The sequence below is a fragment of the Trichoplusia ni genome, chromosome 1 (assembly GCF_003590095.1).
Source record: "Trichoplusia ni isolate ovarian cell line Hi5 chromosome 1, tn1, whole genome shotgun sequence".
NCBI classification, from domain to species: domain Eukaryota; kingdom Metazoa; phylum Arthropoda; class Insecta; order Lepidoptera; family Noctuidae; genus Trichoplusia; species Trichoplusia ni.
In genome coordinates, this window is record NC_039478.1 from 2,164,905 (window position 1) to 2,186,025 (window position 21,121).

The following is a 21,121-nucleotide window of genomic DNA, read 5'->3' on the forward strand; positions in this document are numbered from 1 at the left end:
GGTGGTAAATACTTAAACCTTCTTTCAATGGGATGAATTTTCTACCCGGTTTTGGGTAACTTATGGGGTAGGCATTATTATATGTAAGAAAAAATAAGAAATAAAGTCGTTTGCAGTGCCTTTAAAAACAAGGTGCTCTCCGTCGAGGGACTACATGATTAGAAATAATTTGGAATGATTTTATTGAGCCCTACAATCTATATTTGTTATTACACTCAATTTTATTGAGTTTTAAAAAGGTTCTTAAAAGTGAACGCTTTTTCAAACATATTTTAAATACATATTAATGCCCAGAATTCACAGTTTCATTAGGACCGCTTTAAGAAATATTAACGTACAGGTATTCAAAATAATTAATATCTTAGTGAATACTTATTTCTCGCATAGTAATATTTAAAACCGTATAGAGCGCCGATGTACTGTAATAAAACCTTTTTTTGGGAAGAGAAATCCTCATGGATTTTTCTCCTGGAGAAAACAGAGACGTACGAACTCTTACAAGCTAAAACAATGGACGGGTACGCAAATCAAATTACCGAATGTGTCATAAAACCTTGGACCAACCTCGAGATTTGATAAGCATGATAAAATTTCGAATGCCAGCGTTATTATTGTTTATTTTTTATTAAAAAACAACTGTCCCGCACCTTGTTTAGTGCCTTGCGAAGCCTCAAGATTAGATACTTAAGCTTTATTGGCGGTATCATTACTACAGGTTACTTGACTCCAACTTTAGCAATAAGAATACTTTGCATTAACTGAAGGTAATAAATTAAAACGTAGATTTTTAAACGTAATAAATCAGGGACAAATTGTAGAGCTAGCATCAAACCCAATTAAATTTATAACAAAACTAAAGAAGCGACGCTTGATCATCGAGTCTAGCGCTACAGTTACTTTCAACTTTAAATTTCAAACAGTTGTAGGTAGGTAAGTACCGTCTGGCGTAAAAGTTTACTTTACAAACTTGTCAAACAATCACAAAAGGTGTCTTTACTCCATTGTTTTCACTTCTAGTAAGAGGAAAAGTATTACGGAAATATAAGAGCGGTGTACATAACAGTGCGAGCTGACTCTCATTAAGTTACCGTAAGACGATTAGCTGGAAAAATAAAAAACAGCGTTTGCCTTCAACATTTGCTCCGGCTACTTAATTTAGTACAAGTTGGGGAGAAATGTCCAACTTTTTCTAAGTTAGCACTTACCTCGCTCTTGGAAATCTGCATCGCAGACGCCGAAAGACAGCAGTACGAGGATTACAAAAACCTCCATGATCTCAAATGTCACAAAGTCACTGCTCACATCCACAAAAACACGACACCGAACATGCTAGCTATCACTGATCAAACTCGAGACGATTCGAGGACCGCCGCGTCCGCTCGGCTCTCCAACCCAGCCTTTTGTGACGTGCCCGCGCGCTGTCGACAAGCACGCTGCTGTTGGGCTGCGCACATAGAGTAACGGCCAACTTCAGACACGACACTCCTCTGCAGTGCATCGGATACACGTGTAACGTTGTGATGCTATTGTATATTCATTATTTGTTTGAAAAATTTGTGTTTTAATTACTTTAATGGTTTGTCAGGATACTATTAGTGTACAATAGGAAATAAATAGTAAATTAGATTTAACTTAGTAAAAAATTAGAATTTAACGAAAAAAATTAAAGTATTAAATGAAAAATATTTTTTTATCATTTTTAATTCATAATTGAATGCGCTCTTGACTCTCAAAACAGCAAATGTTACATACATTAAAGCTATATGATAAAATAAAGTTGTAAAAAGAAAAATTCATTCCAAAAATTTTACAAATCAAAGGTAAACGAATATTTTGGCCGGGTATCGCATCTGTGCATGCTCGCCCGTTGGTAACTTAGTAGCGGTTCTCTGAGGCTATATCACAGAGCCGCGTGTGCGCAGGTAAGCCTCCCGGGCACGCAGCGCCGGCGGGAACGGGCGGCAGGGCGAGAGGGGCGCCGCGGCAAGGGGGGCGGGGGGGAGGCAAGGGCTGCAGCGCTCAATGCACTTGCGTCCCGGCTGGGATGAGCTCAAAGGCCTCACGTGTTCAAAAGGACTCAAAGGACCCATTCAAAACGATCGCCCGAAATTATGTATGGATCTATTTTTTTGTAAAGTTTATACTGTTGTTGTTTGTCCGTAATTCGTCTTTTGTTTGACCACAAATAGAAGAAATTCATGTTTTTTGTAGGTCTTAGACACTAGTGAGTCCTTCATAGATTATAATAAACACTATTTCGGTTATAATATCAAAATTATCAAAAAATATTATGTAATACTTCTCGCGTACGCTAAAAAGAGTACTCTGATTAATACCGTATTCGGTAAGATTTTTTCTCATTTGCACTTGTCGAAAAAAACGTTCTTTTGATGACCTGCATTCATCCATCTGTCATTTCAATCATAGTTCGTCAAAGTTTTTCAATAGGTTCGAAAACATCGTGTGTAAATATTTAAATTAAAATCAGTTTAAAAATTTCATGCAATTTCCTGAAAAAAAATGGAGTATAAACTAGTTTTTGTTTGTCGTTTCAATTAAAAAGCTTGCCTCGAATCGTCGCCTTTGTTTTGTCAAGAAACTACAAACTGTTGAACTTTTTAATAATTAGAAAGGGCTTAGCGTCGGTTTGAATAAACCTCTAGTAAACGTGTATCGGAAATTGGAAAATCGGGTTAAGATTAGCAGTCAGACGTTGTGAAAACTTTTAATAGTTTTACAGGGTTAAGCTTGGAGTATTTTCATTTGAAAAGAGGAACAATTGAAAATCAGCTGCTAAAACATTGCAGTTCCGAATTGGAACGGAGGTATCACTTCTATTCTTATTATTTTTTATTATTTAAGTATGGAATGTATGTTATTATGAACAAGTTTGGGGAAAAAATCATTATCTTCATTAGTGTCTCGTATGGAGAAGATTGTTTGGTTAGAAGCGCGCTATTTTAATGTTGTTTACAAAACAGAAGATTTTGCCAGGACTTTCTGAGATTGGGATCCAAGTGATGTTTTGACTTGCGACTAGTTCGCTAAGTGAGGGTATCGTGTGTTATGCGTCGCTGTAACACTGTAAGTGTTTACTAATGCACTGATCTATTTATCTTGTGTAAACATAGTGTAAAGAATTAATGTGAAATCCGAATGTAAGACTATGTTAAATATTCTTACTCTGTAAAGTTGTGTGTTTTGGACACACGTGTAAGACAACGTGTAAGAGGAATAGAAAAAAAGACGTTGTATTAATTTTCTAATATCAGGAAATAATCAGAAAGTGTAACTAGTGATGGATTTTATTAATCGTCGTGTCGTTATGTTAAAAATACCTAATGCTCATAAAATACGAAATACTGGCAACGATTCTGCCTCAAACGAAATAAACTCTCGTTAAACTGATTGAAAAATAATTAAATAACCCGTATACAAAAAAAAATACCGATATAAATAAGAACCATTTTGCAAACAATCAAAAATATGAATTTAATAAAATGCATAATTATTTTGAGTAAAATAATTCTGAATATTTTCGTGGAACCTGTTTAATCATTGTCCGATAATCCTTCCTTTCATCAAGAGAGTGCGCCGAAAATTGTATAAACTCGCATATGTAGTGATGACGGGCAAAGATCAACGGATGACAGTCAGGACCAACAGCTGTGAATTCTCTCAGAGGCACGATGAAATATCAATGATTTTCCGATGGACGGTGGAGATTCTTTCATTACTTGTTAAGCCGTTTGACTTATACTTAGACACCCTTGCCCAGACTAAAAAAAAAACAACTATTCCTTCTATTTATTACCTTTATTGTTTAATACTTGACATGACAGTGATAGCGTCTGGCAACATAATACTTACAAACATGCGAATATATATTGTGCGGCCGTGACCACATTAGCCGTCGACCTGAAGAAGGCTGTTTGTGTAAAACAAATTCATAAATTGGAAAATCTATTGCAGGAAATATACAACTAAGACTTTAAAGAAAGTAAATGTAATTTGAAGTGAAAACTTAAAGCAGCGGTGTGAGTTTACAGGTGTGTAATCTCTCTGAGAAATTCTAGTGCTTTACCCAATGAAATAGAACGCACATGAAATGGGAAAGAACCTTAAATTGTAGACTCAAATCTTATTTCAAAGAAATCTTTTATTACGTATCATACGCTGCAAACGATGAAAACATACGTTTGTAAGTACCTACTCGTAAGGTAGAGAAAACTTGCAAGTAGCAAATAATGTTTCTTTGCTTCATCTCTCGCTTCATTTTTGCGAGTTGCTCTAATACACCTACTCGGCTTTTATAAGATTTCTGAAATCACTATTTTGTATTTAGTTTGATTGAGATCACGTATAAAAAAACAAATATTTGTGTGAAATATAATTATCTGAAATAAAACTTTTCTCTAAAATATATCTACGTATCTCCTCGAAACGAAGGGGATGTCCCTACGTTCAGTTTCGTACGTTCAAAGTGCCAGTCGATAAATTTTTTTTATACTCTTATTTATGACGTTATGAGGCAAAAATAAGTACGTTTTTGTATACCCAGCCTTCCATGACACCGTGACAATGCAACGTATTAAAAACTTTCAGACCAGCCATCGATGTGTTTTGCAAATTTAATTATAACCATTAATTTACGCCCTCTACTTCAGCTATACCCACGACAGGGAAGTGAAAGCCCGAGCTAGAGTTTTAGCCTGAACCCGAAAATTTCATTGTTCGTAATTTGATGAAGTAGAAAAACAGTTCAGGTGGGAATTTAAAATAATTATCGTTTTCTCATGCGTTTTCTAATTAAACAAGCTGGTTAAATTTATCAATGATAGATTTTGTACGGCTGTTCTTATTTCTTAATTTCGTCAAAATTTATGAAAATAATGCATATCGTCATCAAATAAGGTGTTCAATACACACTCGTTACATAAAGTACTATTTTTTTAATTTAAAATTTAGGTAAAGGCTTAGGTAGAAAAGCCCAGTCCTTGGGGAAGTCTCCAACGATGACGTTAGTCATTGACGTCCCCATTAGAGGGCTAAATAGTATCAACGCGTCAGCTGCCGTGATGCCGGCCATTGGGTACCTATCACAATTCATTAACTGCTAGCATAAGCTAGTTAATGTCACCATTCCCATTAGTCGGACAGACAGGCTTTTAATCACACGAGATCCCGTAATACGTTTCTCTGAATAGCAAAATAGCATAGAGTAGCAACCCTATTCCTTTTTTCCTAGCAATACCTACCTAATAGTGTTTTTCAAATATCCTACTTCTTTTTTTTCCTTATTTTCAAAAAGGATATGCAGAGAGAGTATATGTCGGTTTGCAGATAAAATCATGTAGAGCACCCGCGCTAATGGCTAGGGGTGCAAAATGAATTCCGGAATAATCTTTCTATCAGAATCGAAGGACGAATCAATATTTTTGAAATAAAACGCGAGTTTTTTATGTAAATTGAAAGCGACATCCAAAGGCCTTTGAAGGACACTTTCGCTTTATTCCGAGCACAGCGCTAGGATTAACAATCCATTAAAACAGTTTTAGTTTTTATTTGTTTGAACGGTTAGGGTGTGTTCAAACTTTATGCGATTAGAGAGCTTTAGCAATGAATGGCATTCGCAGAACTAATTTCAATCACGTTCCAGTTATGAAAAAGCAAATGAAATTTAGCGCAGTAATTTAAACCCTGCGCGCGAGCAGTTTTGTATAAATAAACAGGCAGTTTACAAAGCAAACTACGCCAGCGCCATCTAGTAGTCATATGAGACGACTTGTTAATATCGGCGGATAGAAGCGCACGCGATGTTTAAGAAGCACGCAGTGAGGAATCAAATACATAGATGTCGCTACCAAAGCGATCTAAATCGATTATCTGTGACTCAGGCGCATCTTGGTGGTTTTATTGATTAATCCTTAGATCATGAAATAATACTTTCATGCTTACAAAATCTAGACGTAGGGATGAAAAAAATGTTTTTTTTTTTAGGTTTTGCCATTGTTTCTTGACAAGATCCTTCTCATGTTAGATGATTTCTCAAGTGATAACTGTTATTTTAATAAAAAACGCATTTCTATCTTATATCTCATACACCCTACTTTTTGTTTCTCAGCAACAAACTCTTTATTAGTATAAGAGATGTCTAGTATAATATAAGAGATGTCTAGACCAATATGACCTACAAGGTCAGATTGATCCACATATTGTTAAGGACAAATACAAGGCAAACGGATAACCTGTAACTATTGTCTATAGAGACAGGACATTTGAAGGAGAGTCTAGACAAAAGAGTATTTTAATGAAAAAGAAAATAATATTAAGAGACAAATACGCGATGGATTTGGTGATCCATGACGTCATCGTCCTGGTGTAATTTGGCCTCACACCAGACTGATATATTTATCATTAATCGACCTATTTTTCTTAAAATACCTATATTATTACAATGATGGTAAAAAATGAGATTTTCCATAAAACTTTTACAGATACCTGACTAGTCTTTTATTTACTCTTTATTAATTTTGGAGAGAGATACATCTGTGGCGAACAGCTGTAACATTTTTCAATGAATGAAGGAATTTAATTAAATCGGTCAGTGCATCTGAAAATTTGATTTCGTTTTCAGATATTCATAGGTAGGTATTACTTATGTTTGGTCGGCGAAATATTTATGTCACCTTTTGCGAGCAGCAATTACACATTGCGCAGAGTCCAAAGACATTTTGACATTTCATCATCTAACCTACTAGACGTTTGTGGAGTTATTGGCTCGCGAACCAACTGCTTCAAATAATTTCATTAAAAACTTTGTAGTAACTACGAACTCCATGGATAGATGTTGGACTTCTTCTGATAACAGTTTTAAATTTGAACGATTAATTAATTTCCTGGACTATAAAAAAAATAAAAGGAGCTAAAACTTGCAAACAAACCATTGGTCGATGCAGAACAGAACTACAATAGAACAACGTTTAAGGTTTCTTACTAACTCTTGGTTTCTTTACAAAATACTCTTTCGATTAAAAAAATGTTGAGATGTTCAACAAAAAACATTCAAATTAGCACCTTGTCCCACCGTAAAACAATACGTAATTATCCCATCTATTAATAGTGCCTATAAAAATGGCCGGGAACATTAATAAAATCTATTTCGGTTCAAATTTATCGCATATGATTCATAGAGTGAGTGGTTTTGGCATGCTGTTGCATCGTCAACGTCATGAGGAAGACTACAGTGTAAGCCGATGCGATTGTGTATCAATCAAATGAACATTGAAGTCTGATGATACTGATCTCATCTGTTTTCGATCTGATAGACAAATGTGGTATTACAAAGGCGGGGTTCAGTTTCAGAAGGTACGGTACGGCGGATAAGATTGGTGATTACCCCTCGGCACACATTAAAAGTTTTAAGCAGTGCTTGGAACAAATACTAAAGGATTCAAGGACTTAGTGATTGTGTCACAGCTAAAAACAATTGTTGGCTAATGTAGACTATGTTCTAATATAATATTACATGTATTAATGATCGTCCTCAATTTCACCACTTTATTTTAATGTGTTATTTTATTCGTAAGTAAATTTTGGCATACTCAAAGAATTTTCAGAAGTAAGGTGACTGCGTTTGCCATACTAGTCTACCTCCATTCGTAATAGTATTTTGCTACGCCCTAAGCTCGCACTGGACACTAGGCCTAATAAAATCTATCTCTTGCCATCGAGCCTATAGCATTTGTTTTACTTGGACGCACCGTAGTCGCAAGATACAAGAACCCTTTCAATGCACCACAGGTTTTCAATTACTCTTCCAAATCAATCTATAAATGAGTTTCTAAATTAATTGAACTCATAGACGAGTATTTGTATCGTATTTCATTGCGGGCAAATGCAGTTGATGTTAGATGGTTTTGCATTAATTACATTTTGCGGGAACTCCAGTCCAGTTTTGATATCGACTTACTGAAAACCGCGGAGCAAATATTAACAAATGTTAATTGGTTTGGTTGGAGAGTTCATGCACATGAATTGGAAGAGTCGAATATTGTTTAAATGTAGTTCTGGTACATGAGGATTTTTGTACATAAGTAATAACCACTGAGCATGTGTTGCTGCTACGGTTACAATTAGGATTGTACTGAAAAATAATGGAGAAATCACTTTTATATTTTGTAAAAGATTGTGTAGATGGAACGAAGGGCTTTATCATTTCCTGTAACTATAGACAAAGCTTTTCCTGAAAAGCTTTTAACGAAAATTTATGTCTCATTATAAAACCATGCTAAAAGCCAAGGAAATATTTTTCGAAAATAGTACTACACAAACTATACATTATCTTGTTTTGTTAATACTGAAACTACTAAACGATTATGCTAATTATACAGCTCCTGTGATTAAGACTGTTCTTAATGATAAATGGGCAATATATCCACTCGCTAAGATTCTTAGACAGTCGTCAATCGTTGTCGTGAATGTTTGGCACCCACCGTACACCTGTGCAGGTGTTTGATGTCGAACATGACCGGCATATGAAGGTACATAGTTCAAACGGATCACCGTCACTCAAACCACCCCACAGTGCAAATGTTATTCATCGCTCGCGCACTGATTTAAACCGCTGTCCATTTGTTTGAACAGTAAAAGTTTCAAACGTATTTTTTTGCGTAGTCCCGTGGCAAGCTATGTGGAGGTCCGATTTCTGGTATACCATATTTTGCAGAATATCGTAGTTTGTATGCAGCGACTTTTCACTATTTCAAAATTGGTCCGGTCTTCTCAGATTCCAAGCTAAACTAAGTTATTCTGTTACTGTGCCTTTTTGTTACAGTTGCTCGCTCAATTCGAGACTTTGATGGAGGAAGTTTGATTCAGGATACCTCGGACTTTGGAAAGGGACTTCGTATAGTTTTTGCCGCATGTACGCTGGTGATACTGCGAGCCGATTATTTTATAAATAAGTAACGATGCAAAATGTACTTAAAGTGTATGATGCGAGCATACAAGTTCATAACAGCTTGTAATGTACTGATAAAATATTAGTGCCCCGTACGCGGAATCGATGTGCGCGGCGCTTACTAAAAGGAAAATAGGGAAAACTTACTTTGCTCTTGAGAGCCTTTATTGGTGCAGCGACGTATTACATTCTACAAAGGAAACATTTTAATAACAATTTAAGCAATTTTCGTGAAAGTGAAATAAAGCTGTCTTTTATAAAGTTTTGAGTAGGTGGTGTGATAATAACCTGTCAGGAAATCTTTATTTAGAATTTGATAAGGAGAATAATGATACGATGTTTTTTATGTGGGAGTGTAATACTTTAGAACTGTACTTTGATTACTGCCTATTACCGCGTTACTAAGTCCTTTAATAAGGCCCATTAATTTTTCCGCGAAATATTTACCATGACATGAAAATGTAATTTCTTATTTAGTCATTAACGAGGCATCAGAAAAAACATGAGACTCGGAAAATCAACGAATAAGATATAGCTGCGACGACTAAACTAGGTTAAGTTGTAAAAATGTCGTTAAGTGAAATATTGGGATTTAAATGAATTTATTTATTTGACATTTTTAGAAACCTTCCTTTCACATGAAAAAGAAACATCTTTTTCAGTTTTCAGAGATTTTATCATTTTCACGAAGGCGGAAATATTAATTGATCAAAGTGTAATGTCGATAGCGTTCAATTGTAAAACATAGGGCGCATCACTCGCGAAGCCCTTGCTTAAAAACATACTTCCAATAAACGGCCCCCGGGCCTGACGCGGGAGCTGCAAGTGGCGAGACGATTCGCAAGGCGAGTCGTGAGGCGAGTCGCGGGGCGAGTTGCGAGACGAGTTCCGAGGCGAGTAACGACACGCGTCTGTTTTCTTCGAGCTTATGACTCGCTACATGGACACTTGCCGCCCGCGCGCGGCTGTTTAACCGATAAAGAAGCCTCACCGGATTTTCAGTTCCACTCAGGACTGAAACAAGCGAAAACATAAAAACCAAAATGATTGATATCCAAGTAGACTAATGTTAGAAGAGAAAATTGTAGCTGGTAGTCGGTTGGAGTTGAAATCTTTAAAACAGCCAGCTACCGTTTTGATATGGAGAAACCAGTGCTAAAAATACTACCGTTCTGAAAGAACGACCTTCAATAGAAATATTTCAGTAAAGTAATAAACAAATAACAAAGTCGTCACTAAATATCTCATTGTGGCCAGATACAAGACGGGAACAAAGAATGGGAAGAAGTGCCGAAGTTAAAGTAGGTATAAATATATTAAAACCGTTGCTTCGAGACTTTAGTAAAATCTCCATGGAGGTTAACATTACCAAAATTGTTGTAACGGTTAACAAAGTTTGTTACCAAAAAGGTGGAACGGTGAAATGGTCCAGAGTGCCTAATTCGAAATCAATAAAAAAGTACCTCCCGGTCATGGCAAAAACAGTTTCTACTTTAACCATTGTGGTGTGTAAATCAACATGATTAAATGTATACGTTTTATTAATGTTGCTAACAAAGGGAAGAGGATTAAGCGCGGCCGGACTAAGGAGATTTGGCTCGTACTTTTTTTATCGTGCATCTATTTCATGCATGCTTCTACCAGATTAAAGATTTCAATAATCCTTTGACTCGTGGAATATGGATATTCATTTTTTTCTCTTTATGCTCAAACCTAATCAACCTTAATATTTCATTTTGTTTCCTTTTTACTATCAAAGGGATTGGAAACCTGCAAGCTTATCAACTAATTACTTTTTCTGAAAATTGTAATGATTTTCAGAAAAAGTACTTTCTACTAAAAGTATTTTCAGTACACAAACATGAATTTCTTTTGAGGAATGATAGAACCGCAATATTTTCCAATAGTACCAGGAAATAATAACCGTCTGGTGGAAATAGGATTGCCTGCAAGAAGTTTTTAATTTGTGGTAAACCTGATATCTAAGTCCATCCTTTGGCTTATTAGCTCGAATTCCTTGTATTTTAATTTTTATTTCTGAACGGATCATGATAGTTATGTTTGATATTATTGCATATTTCTGTAGTTTGATTTTCTTCCTAAAATATGTTTTTGGGCAAAACAGCTTAATGTACCTATATTGAAATTATGTTATCATCGTTACGGGATATAATTTGATATTCTGCTACATTTCATGCAGCACTGAACCATGAGTGGAGTAAAAAACATTTTGTAATGTTTTTGTGGATTTAAAACATAAATAATTCGGTTCACTGTTAAGCGGCTTAGCAGTATTTCCAGCCAATTTTCGCGCTTCGCAATACTTAAAAATAATCTCAATTAACCAGAAAGAAGATAATCTTTTTTTAATAAAATCGTGGGTTAAATAATGTAATATGATTTGACCAGGTGTCGGTTGGTCTATGCAAGGCCGATGTCGGCGCTTGAGGCGGTGTTGCGAAACTACGTTCGGATGTGGAGCGATCTAAATATACTTTGGTTTCGTGCGCGCTGCGGCGTCCGTTGGTTTCCTAGCTAGCACATCAGATAAGTATCACCTGTGATTGACGCTCTATGATTCAGGTACACTGAATATTCACGGCTTTATTAATAGCAGTCATTTGTATTTTTTATTTGTTCTTGTTATATTGTTTAAAGTACTTATGAAAAAAGGTGATTGAGTTTGTGTTGCTAGGTAAGAGTTTTGATTCGGATTTGATTTAAACTTAATGAGGCACAGCAGTTTGCAGATTATTTGTAAATATTATGGGATTATGAGAGGATCAGAAGCGGATTGATAATCGAGAGGAAATATGATCGAGTAAATTTCATCAATGTTAGTAAATATGCTTTAGCTTGATTCGAAATGTTCGATTAATTTTAATGAACTATTTGTTCAACATAGTTCAAAATGATTCTGAACAGACACGAAAATTTACTTTTACATGAACGATTGACAAGGTTATGGCATCGTCGGTAACAATTCTAGTTTCCGTATGGATCAAATTACGCGATAAAATGGAAATTATACAATGATTTCAAGTAAAACCGGGAAGCTGTATTTATAATATGGTTTCAAAATAAATAATGACAATTTGCGTTTAATTAACATTGCTGTATTGGTATGTTGGTATCCAAATGCGGTAGATATAAAGAATGCAGTCAATCAAACAACATTGTTTCATTACAATAACAATGATAACACATGCGCTTTCGAAATTATTATTAAACAGGAAGAGCTTTCCCCGTTCAAATATGGAGCCACATACAAAAAGGTTTTTTTTTAAGAAAACCTTAAAAAAGTACATATTCAATCCAACTGAAGGAAAAAATAGAAGTGGCTCAGGATCGAGAAAGATGGAAAACGCTTCTATTCTCGAACTACTTTGATAACACTGTCATAAAACTTACATCACCCAAAGACACTGTTACCGTTGTGTCAGTAAGACGGCGCATCAACCGTCTCACTTCCGTCACAATATTCAAGTCTCTTTAAGTCTCCCTGACCTTTTCCTTTATACTGCTTACATTGCTTCTACAAAGAAAATTGTCCTGTCTTACAAACTCTTAATAAAGCATAAGGTAAAATAATAACATTTTCGAACAGAATTTGTCGTCATAAAGCTTAGCACTTTGTAGAATTCGAAGCTGAAAATAATTTTGTAGCGCGCTCATTATGACTTGATACTTGTGATAACTTATTTTATCTGTATGTTATACATGAATATAAATTCTCAGGGTTTAATTAAGAAAATATGAATATTATCAGAGTATTTGTTCTCGACAAGATTCTATATTAAAACTCGAGGAGAGGTTTAGGTCTTGCGTCATAAATTCTGCAGCAACAGGCTTTCCATTATTCGCAATATTCAGGGAATTCCACAATGGAGTGAAGGCTACGACCTACATGAGTTAACAAGTAGGTAATTATATTATTTCGAACTGGCCTAGTTAAGAAAATATCAGGTCAAGCCCTGATAACACGAAGGTTATTGTGTTTTATAATAAGGCCAGTGCAGCAAGCTTTATATGATAAACTTAGTCATATCTGGTTAATTAAGGAACCGTCTAAGAGAACGACAATAAATTACAAAATATATATATATATATTTAAATTAGCTTCCAGAAGACAAACTTGATTGTTTGCCGTTTTCAACGAGTATTTTCTTAAATATTTCCGTGTTAAATTCATAGTTGAAGTTCTAACGTATCAAGATTAACTGGGAGACGTATACAGGGACACAGACTTTGGAAAGAATATAACGGGTAAAGACTAAACCATCCAAGTTACATAACGTTTACTAAGCTTATTATTTAGAGCTTTGATTATATAAGATAAACACACACACACACACTCAGAGGCACGCGGCACGGTAATGATGCATTAGCACTTGATACCTGGAAATTTGCCTTAGTTAGTTCTAGCAAGTTGTGTTAGCAGACACTGATCCTGCTTTGTCGTTCACATTAGGTTTGTCAAAAGATAATATAATTAGCGTCTGACAGTGCACGGAACTCGGATCCGATGCCATATACGATTAGTAATTGGCTGTTCGAGGTCGTTTGCGAAGTACTACTTATCGATGCTGGCTTTTCAGAATTTCCCCGTTTGTTGCATAAATACGAAGCCCGTGCTTGAATCTAACATTTGAGAAATTTAACAAAGACTTTAGTTATTGAGAGTCGATGTTGAGAGGTATATATGTATAAATGATCCAGTCGATTTCATCTTATGTATAAAACAAAGTCTTGTCAATGCAACATTGATGAATAAATAGATTTTTTTAATTTCTCTGTAACTAAAAAAAAAAAGATTAAAATAAATCTACCTGTTCATTAGTAACAGAACAACTGACAGCTCACGTCAAGTTTTCGATGGTTCATAATTGAAAATAAAGTAAAACCTGAAAATTCAAGTTGACTGGTTGAAATGTTGGATGAAATTTGGTAACGCCGCAGGGCGCAGTTCGTAATAACTAGACTAGCATGAACAAAAACCGCGACTCCCGATCGATTCAGATTTATCAATTCACTGTATTCAGTCGAGTACAGAATGCAAACATGCACTTTGACGATTACACAATTGTGGATCGCGTCTGTAGTAGTCTGTTCTTACATTGAAGATGCAGATTGTCCTACATCTCTATTACTGTGCTTTCTGGATGAAGAGCAATTGTGATAAAGGTACGATGCTGGGTCGAGTGCTGGACTGTTGTTTGTACTCAACGCCACTCAAACGTACTCAGTACTAGAATATAGTAGCTCTTATTGTTAGGCGAGCTGCTTCAGCTGAGCTCGAGGACTATTGACTTGTTTTATCCGCTTTCTTCGAACAAGCTTAAGATTCCAATTTTTTGATGCAATGCAGAAAATATGAAGTACGAGCTTTTGAGTCAGGGTTAAGACATCTTGATAGTAGAGGCAAAATGTAGAAACAAAATCCTATAGTTTCCTTCACAAATAACTTCAATCAAAAGTTCTGTATTTTTGTCTGATATGTCACAAAAGTGTGAAAATATTTATGCTTAAAGCACTTCGTTCCTTATTTTTGGGAATTTAGAGCAAGGCGGGCGTAAATCGTTGATGACTCAAGATCGTTGGAAGAGAGGATTTACACTCAATTTGACATAGTAGTTTAGTCTTTACCAGTTAAGCATATTATTACTACCGGTTAAGTTTAAACATTCATAAACTGCATGTAAATGAAATAATCGTAAGCAGTCATATTATAAGAATTATGTAGGCATGTCTTTTGAAGAACCGAAGAATTCTATATCATGTTTACATTCTTGGCAAGATTATCTGGCGCCGACGTTACGTAACTTCACTCTTTCATACGTAGCAAGCAGTGTTACAATGGACGCCGAACTGACAAGAACCATTAGAATTTGGCCGTCTCGTCCGTAGAATGAATTTTCATAAAGATATACTTGTTCTGTGTCAGTAGTACTTGTCATTTGAGTCTTACAACTTGGCCAATATTACAAAAATATTTTTTATTTCCCTTTGGCTGCAAAGTTCGAGTTTCTGCGTTTGGTCGGCTTCCCGTCTGCCTGGATCGAGTTTCGCGGAGCAATTTCTATTAAAAAGGAAAGTTGCAGTTTGTTAAGGAATACTTGCAAATTACCCTACCGTTAAACATTCAAACTCATTTCAACTTAAAAACAACACTCTTTGACAGTGTAAAAAAATAAAAACCTTCTTTCGGTCTCCTAAAATACCCTCCTTTTAAAAGAACGTTAGTATGATTCTAAAGTGGTTTGTTATTTGAATATATATGCGAGCATCAGTTTTCAGTTTTCATAGCTCGTCGTAGGTGATTGCACACCTACGCGGGACTATTTCGGCCGGACGCCGGAATGTTCTCACCGGTCGCACCTTCGAGGCTCCGCCGTGAAGCAATCTTATCCCGATGTTTCAAATATTCGCCTCTCAATGACGTATTGGGAAACTCTATTAAAAATACGACTTGTATATTATATGTTTTTTTGTTAAGGTAAACTGTTATAAGGCTGGCAGTACACTCGCGAATAACAATTAAATGGATCATCACTAATCTATCGAGAATATATTATTATAGAGTATCTACTTGACATTTTTAAACAGCTTTGTTGTATGCAGTCAGCCTCAAACTGCTGATTGTCAAAACACGAGTTTTATGTATATGTTGAAAGCTAAGGAAACGGGAATGTCATCGTTTTATTGGCAATATTTTAGTCTAACAGTAAATTTGGTTTATTAGGTATGCGCTGTCAAATAAATTTAACCAGACAAATAATATCAGCCTACAACCACCTATGAATATGAAGATGAAACATCTTTTTTTCTTTTCAGGAAACGTTACTTGCAACATACAAGTTCTTATGGTCACCAACGCTCGATCATCAAAGGGGTTCAAACTGAACTAAACTAAACTTACAATCTAGCTATTGGATGTCAAGACTTCTATTTCTACCCTCGACGCAAAAAGAGGAGAGATATCTCTGACCTCTGAAGCATCATATTCGAGATCGGTTTGGGCGATTTTAATGTAGTTTGTTTTGTATAAGGCGAATTCCGTGCGAATGTTCTTAGATATGATTTACAGAAATCGTTTGAGTCGTTTAGGTATCGTGGATGGAGTTGACAACATTTTTATTCTTTTATCATATACAAAATATTAAGATTTAAGAGGATGTAGGATCTATATAATAATAAATGAACAAACATTGCAATGATTGCAGAAGGCCAAAAATAAAGAGTGACTCTCGAATGACAATAACCTATTCGGAATGCATTTTTCAGATTGGCGTTCATAGTGTTACATTCTACTACTACAAATAAATAGCGACTGAAAGCCAATATCTACTCGTACATACTTTGAAAGTTGATAATGACGTGTTGATCATTTACTCACACTTAAGACCATCACAGACGAAGCTATGACATACCTATTTTTATAGTAACTATCGTGAGAATGATTCATTATTGAATGATGCAACGGTTGACTCAAGCGTACTTATCGAGATTGCCCGACTAGTTTCAAATAGCAATCATAAGCGGAGGGGTCGGCTCGCTCCCCGCCGCGTCTAGGTCCGAAACTAGTCGGGCAATCCCGATAAATACGTATGAGTAAACCGTTGCATCATTTAATAATGAAGCTATGACATATTATATTAGGGCAAGCCACTACGACAATGGCTCAATATAATGCTATCATAACGTGACCTTATCAAATATACAGGTAGGTAGTAGGTGTACCTATCTAATTGAAGAAATATATGAAGGCGATACCAAAATTAAAACGGTATTAATAGCTGAATGATAACGCTATTTATAAATAGGACTTGTGAAGTTATTCTAGTAAGATCGACAGCGAATTCTTTAACCAACGAGTGTAGACTGATTATGTTTTCGAAACATTTATTTATTTTAAAAAGTCGCCCAATCTCATGTCTAAGAATAGACCTGTTTTTACTTTGTGAAGAGATTTTAACGTGGGGGTAATAATAATTGTGATTTAAGGTGTTTCGTTTTATTACTAATATATTTTCTTTTTTATAGCAATTTATTTTAATATATATGTTAAAAATTTTACTTAATTTTTTTAAAAGAACTCTCTCGCTCTACAAATAGTTATCCTGTGTCACGAAGGGTAATAAACAAAAAAACGAGTTCGGTACTCATTTTTTTTTTGTTTATGATACCCTATAAGCTAGGTGTAGGTATCAATGAAGTCAAGACAATTTCAGGTACAAAAAATATTACATAGTTATTAGTAACGACGATAAAAAAATTGCAGACAGTTCGTAAACGACCTTTACTAAAGAATACGGAAAGTTAACCGTTGGAATGTCAAAGCCGTCTAAAAACTAATGCTGATTATCTAAAGTTTTCCTCCGACGCTACCCCACATATTTCGGTGGACGCACACCAGCCGCCAGTGACTCACATTATGTTTATTTCTGAATGAATCATCTTTACGCCGGCGCTGGTTTTGCTTGATGAATAATTTGGGTGCTTTTTGACACTGAAAGTACGTAGGTTCAGTATTATAGTTAAAAGAAAAATATACATGATTTTCCATTATCGTTAGAGGTACCGTTTGATTCTGGATTTGAGTAATAAATGTGTAGGTGATGAAAGTAAAGATACCCACTTCCTTAATATTATTGATTTTAAAGAGTTTGAGACAGCGAGATAGACATAGAGTGAGAATTTTCGAACAAGGGAACGTTGAACGAAGTATCAAAACCCAAAGTTTTTTTATTTAGATCTACCTACCTATCAAATCTATTAAAATTAAAAAAAATTGCCTGGATCTCAAAGATTTTTCCTCTATCAATGATAGTAAGAAACCGCAAGATTCATAAAAGTTAGTCACCCTAGTTCAAATTTTAACCCCAAAATATCCCTACATTTGAGCCATTACGTCCATACTCAGTCATCTAGTTATACTGTAACTACAAACGACAATATCCAATCACTTTATGTTATATCCTCATCCACACCGAGATACACTTCACTCACACATTCACCGTCACCAAAATGCGAGCTGCATACACCATTCAAACGGGGGGACGCGGCGAGTCGTCGCCGCAACATGCAACAAGGCTATCCAATATCCAGTCACTATGATATCGATCTTATTATGCTATCGAATACTATACAAGCAGTCTGATGGAACCATTATTTACAAAGTGACGATACAAAGGGACCTTTGAGTCTGTAACTGTTCCTAGTGGTGAGTCCTGGACGTCTGTTTCGAACATGTTATTATAGTCTGGAACGTGAGGTGGACGAGCGTGATTGTTACGGTAATCTGTCTCGTTGTACGACGGTTTGTAATGAAACGTCATTCATATACGCCATTGATAAGAGAAGAGATTTTGTTTTAATAAATAATATCTACCGATGATAACGAAGAAAAAGGGGAGGCCTTTGCCGAGCAGTGGGATCAGAAACAGGGTATAGAAAAAAAATCCGGTGCCTAATATCTCCAGCAGTGATGGAAGAAATCTGTCAATCAAAAGTACAAGAAAAACGGTATCTACAAACTTTGCTAGAATTTAAAAGACACACATACCTTGCAAAATACAAAAAAATAGATATTTTAATAACCTACTTGATATCCCACTATGGGGCACAAGGGTTTCCCCGAGTGACTAATTTTTTTCCTGCTTGAACTCATAACATAGTTAACATACCAATCATAAGCTTTCTTGATTAAAATTTCATCCATAGCGAAGCATCCTACCTGCATCTGTAACAATTCTAAATTAACTGAGTGAAGCTCACGAGTTTATTTGATCTTACCAGAATTAGCTTTTGATGTGTTGATAATGAACACGCTTTACGTCATCTCTGTTAAACATGGAATGCCCTTCACGGTTTTGAAGAATGTTTCTTCGAATTTAATTTCAAAGAGTTCAAGTCAAAAAGTTTCCATTGCTTTTTACTTTCTTTTTAAATAAATCTTTTGCGTGTATTCAAATTCGGAATTCCAGTATAGAATGAACAAAAAAAAACATTTTTGCTATTAAAGATACTTTGAACATATTATTATGACACAAAAATATATTGTCATCGTAATATAACACGAGAAATTATAATGCTTGCACGTATCAGCCCACTGCCCTTAGGCAGAACACCTTTTTATTACCGGCTGCTAAAAGGGTTGCAGTTTGCATTAATGAACTTAAACGCACCCCTAGGCATGTATCATAATCGATAAATGGAATTCGGTATACTCAATAAATATTCAGTTTGTGCAGGTTATGTAGTAATATCATTAAGTGACTATCATAGAAATATTATAAACGCGAAAGTTTGTAAGCATGGATGTATGGACATATTATGTTCCTCTTCCTCCCAAAAACCACTGAATGGATTTAGACGAAACTTAGCACACACTTATAACTAGGTTTGAAACACAGGACAGTTTTTATCCCGATTTTCTGTTCCATTGGGATCATTTTTGATTTGTAGCGGCGGGCCCGCGGGTCAGTTTTCACATTTGTGGGATTTAATAATTCTAACTTCTTTTGGCGAAAATTATGAGACCTTTTTTAAAACCTTATTTTTCTTTATTCCACTTTTAACGTTTACGGCGAACATCTTCAAACCTGAGTGTTTTAAATTGACTGTTCTCATCGATACTAAAATATCATGACTGAAAAAAGTCGGGCAAGCAAAAATCTAGGTGAATTAAGTGAAATAAATCTCTTGTTTTCCCATCCTATTTATATTCGAATAGTTTACACATTCATACATTGTGGTCTTGTAAATATTATTCGTACATTACTTTTATGTTATTGTAACAATGTTCTGTATTGGCGTCATAGCTATAAATACTCCAGAAGACAGGCTTACAGATATATGAACGCATAGATTTGGCAATACTGGAATTCTCGGCATGAATAAAATAAAATTGGATAGTGTTGGATCGATGGCGTGTGAAACATATTCGATCAGAGCAGGATAGAAGCACTAATCAATATTCGAATTATAGAAGCTCTACGCTAGATTTTAATCATTGTTTTAGGTGAAAAACGAGTTTGTTTTCTAAGAATTTTTTGCTGGAAGGACCGATTTTGTTGATTCTATTTTCAGTTAGCTTGGTGCTTGCGCATTTTGTCCCATAAATTTCATCAAGTTTAGCTCATGTGTTTTTATTAAAAAAATATTATTTGCGTCATTTTCCTTCAAGATCTCTGGTTATTGCAGGTCTTGATTTAATATGTGATGTGACCTAGAACTGGAAGGCTTTAAGATTAAAATCATATTGCAAAGGAACTAGGTCGGTAATATGTTACTAACAACGTAATAACATTTTATATGAACATTGTTATGTTGGTAATATCACTACAAGCTTTGTTGTTACCTTCTGGAGCTTCTGATTGTTAAAAGTGTAAATTAGTGCACGCATACTTAATGAAACCAAGCTGTTATACCAATCTCATCAAATTAATTGGTACCGAAATTTCAACTATGAGTGCATACTATCAATCTTAGGCCACAGTATTTTAAGAACAATTAAGCTAGTTACACAATCTTTTGGTAGAACTGCAAGAATACGGTAATGAGTAAATTGCTAGGAGACACTTTACGGATACAAAACGCAACGGGTCGCCGCGTTGTGGCCACTAAGCGCGACGTGACAATAAGCGTTCTTGTAATCCATGAATTGTGTCTGTCCTGATTCTTTGTGTATTTAGGCAGGTGAAGGGATTTTACTGTAACCCCCGCAACACATAGATTAAAGTCCTCCGTGTCGGCGTCAATCAAATCAAATCGTTTATTTTTGATTCACAGGTTAGGTAGGTCTTAAATAAAATATGTCGTAGGTCTTAAATGTTCATCGTTAGCAAAAAGAAAAAAGAAACGACCAATCCACAGCGCTTTGAAACAAAGCTCTAATACTTCACGTGTATCACCGTCCGGGAACCGAACCGCTGTAAAACCAAACAACCATTCCAAAAATCCCATATTTTTCTGCGAAACCTGCTCAAATATGACCATGCCGACTCCAATAAAATTCTGGAAAATTTCTCAAACATTCGTTACAAAATTATCTTTCGACGAAACCGAAATCACTTAACCTGTACGAATTAAAATTAACACGGGAATCTCGAGGCAGTGATGATGCGATACAAAAATAAACCCACCGGTAAAACTTGC

At 35.5% G+C, this 21,121-nt stretch overlaps 1 protein-coding gene across 1 annotated transcript in view; it reads right to left on the reverse strand.

Moving 5' to 3' along the window:
* The window catches only part of LOC113507132 (epidermal growth factor receptor), a 118,040-nt gene extending 116,628 nt beyond the window's left edge, over positions 1-1,412 (reverse strand). The window contains exon 1 of the mRNA XM_026890142.1: positions 1,206-1,412. Coding sequence (XP_026745943.1) covers positions 1,206-1,272 — 67 coding nt within the window. The 5' untranslated portion in view covers positions 1,273-1,412. The remainder of the gene's footprint in view (positions 1-1,205) is intronic.
* Between the last annotated feature and the right edge of the window lie 19,709 nt (positions 1,413-21,121).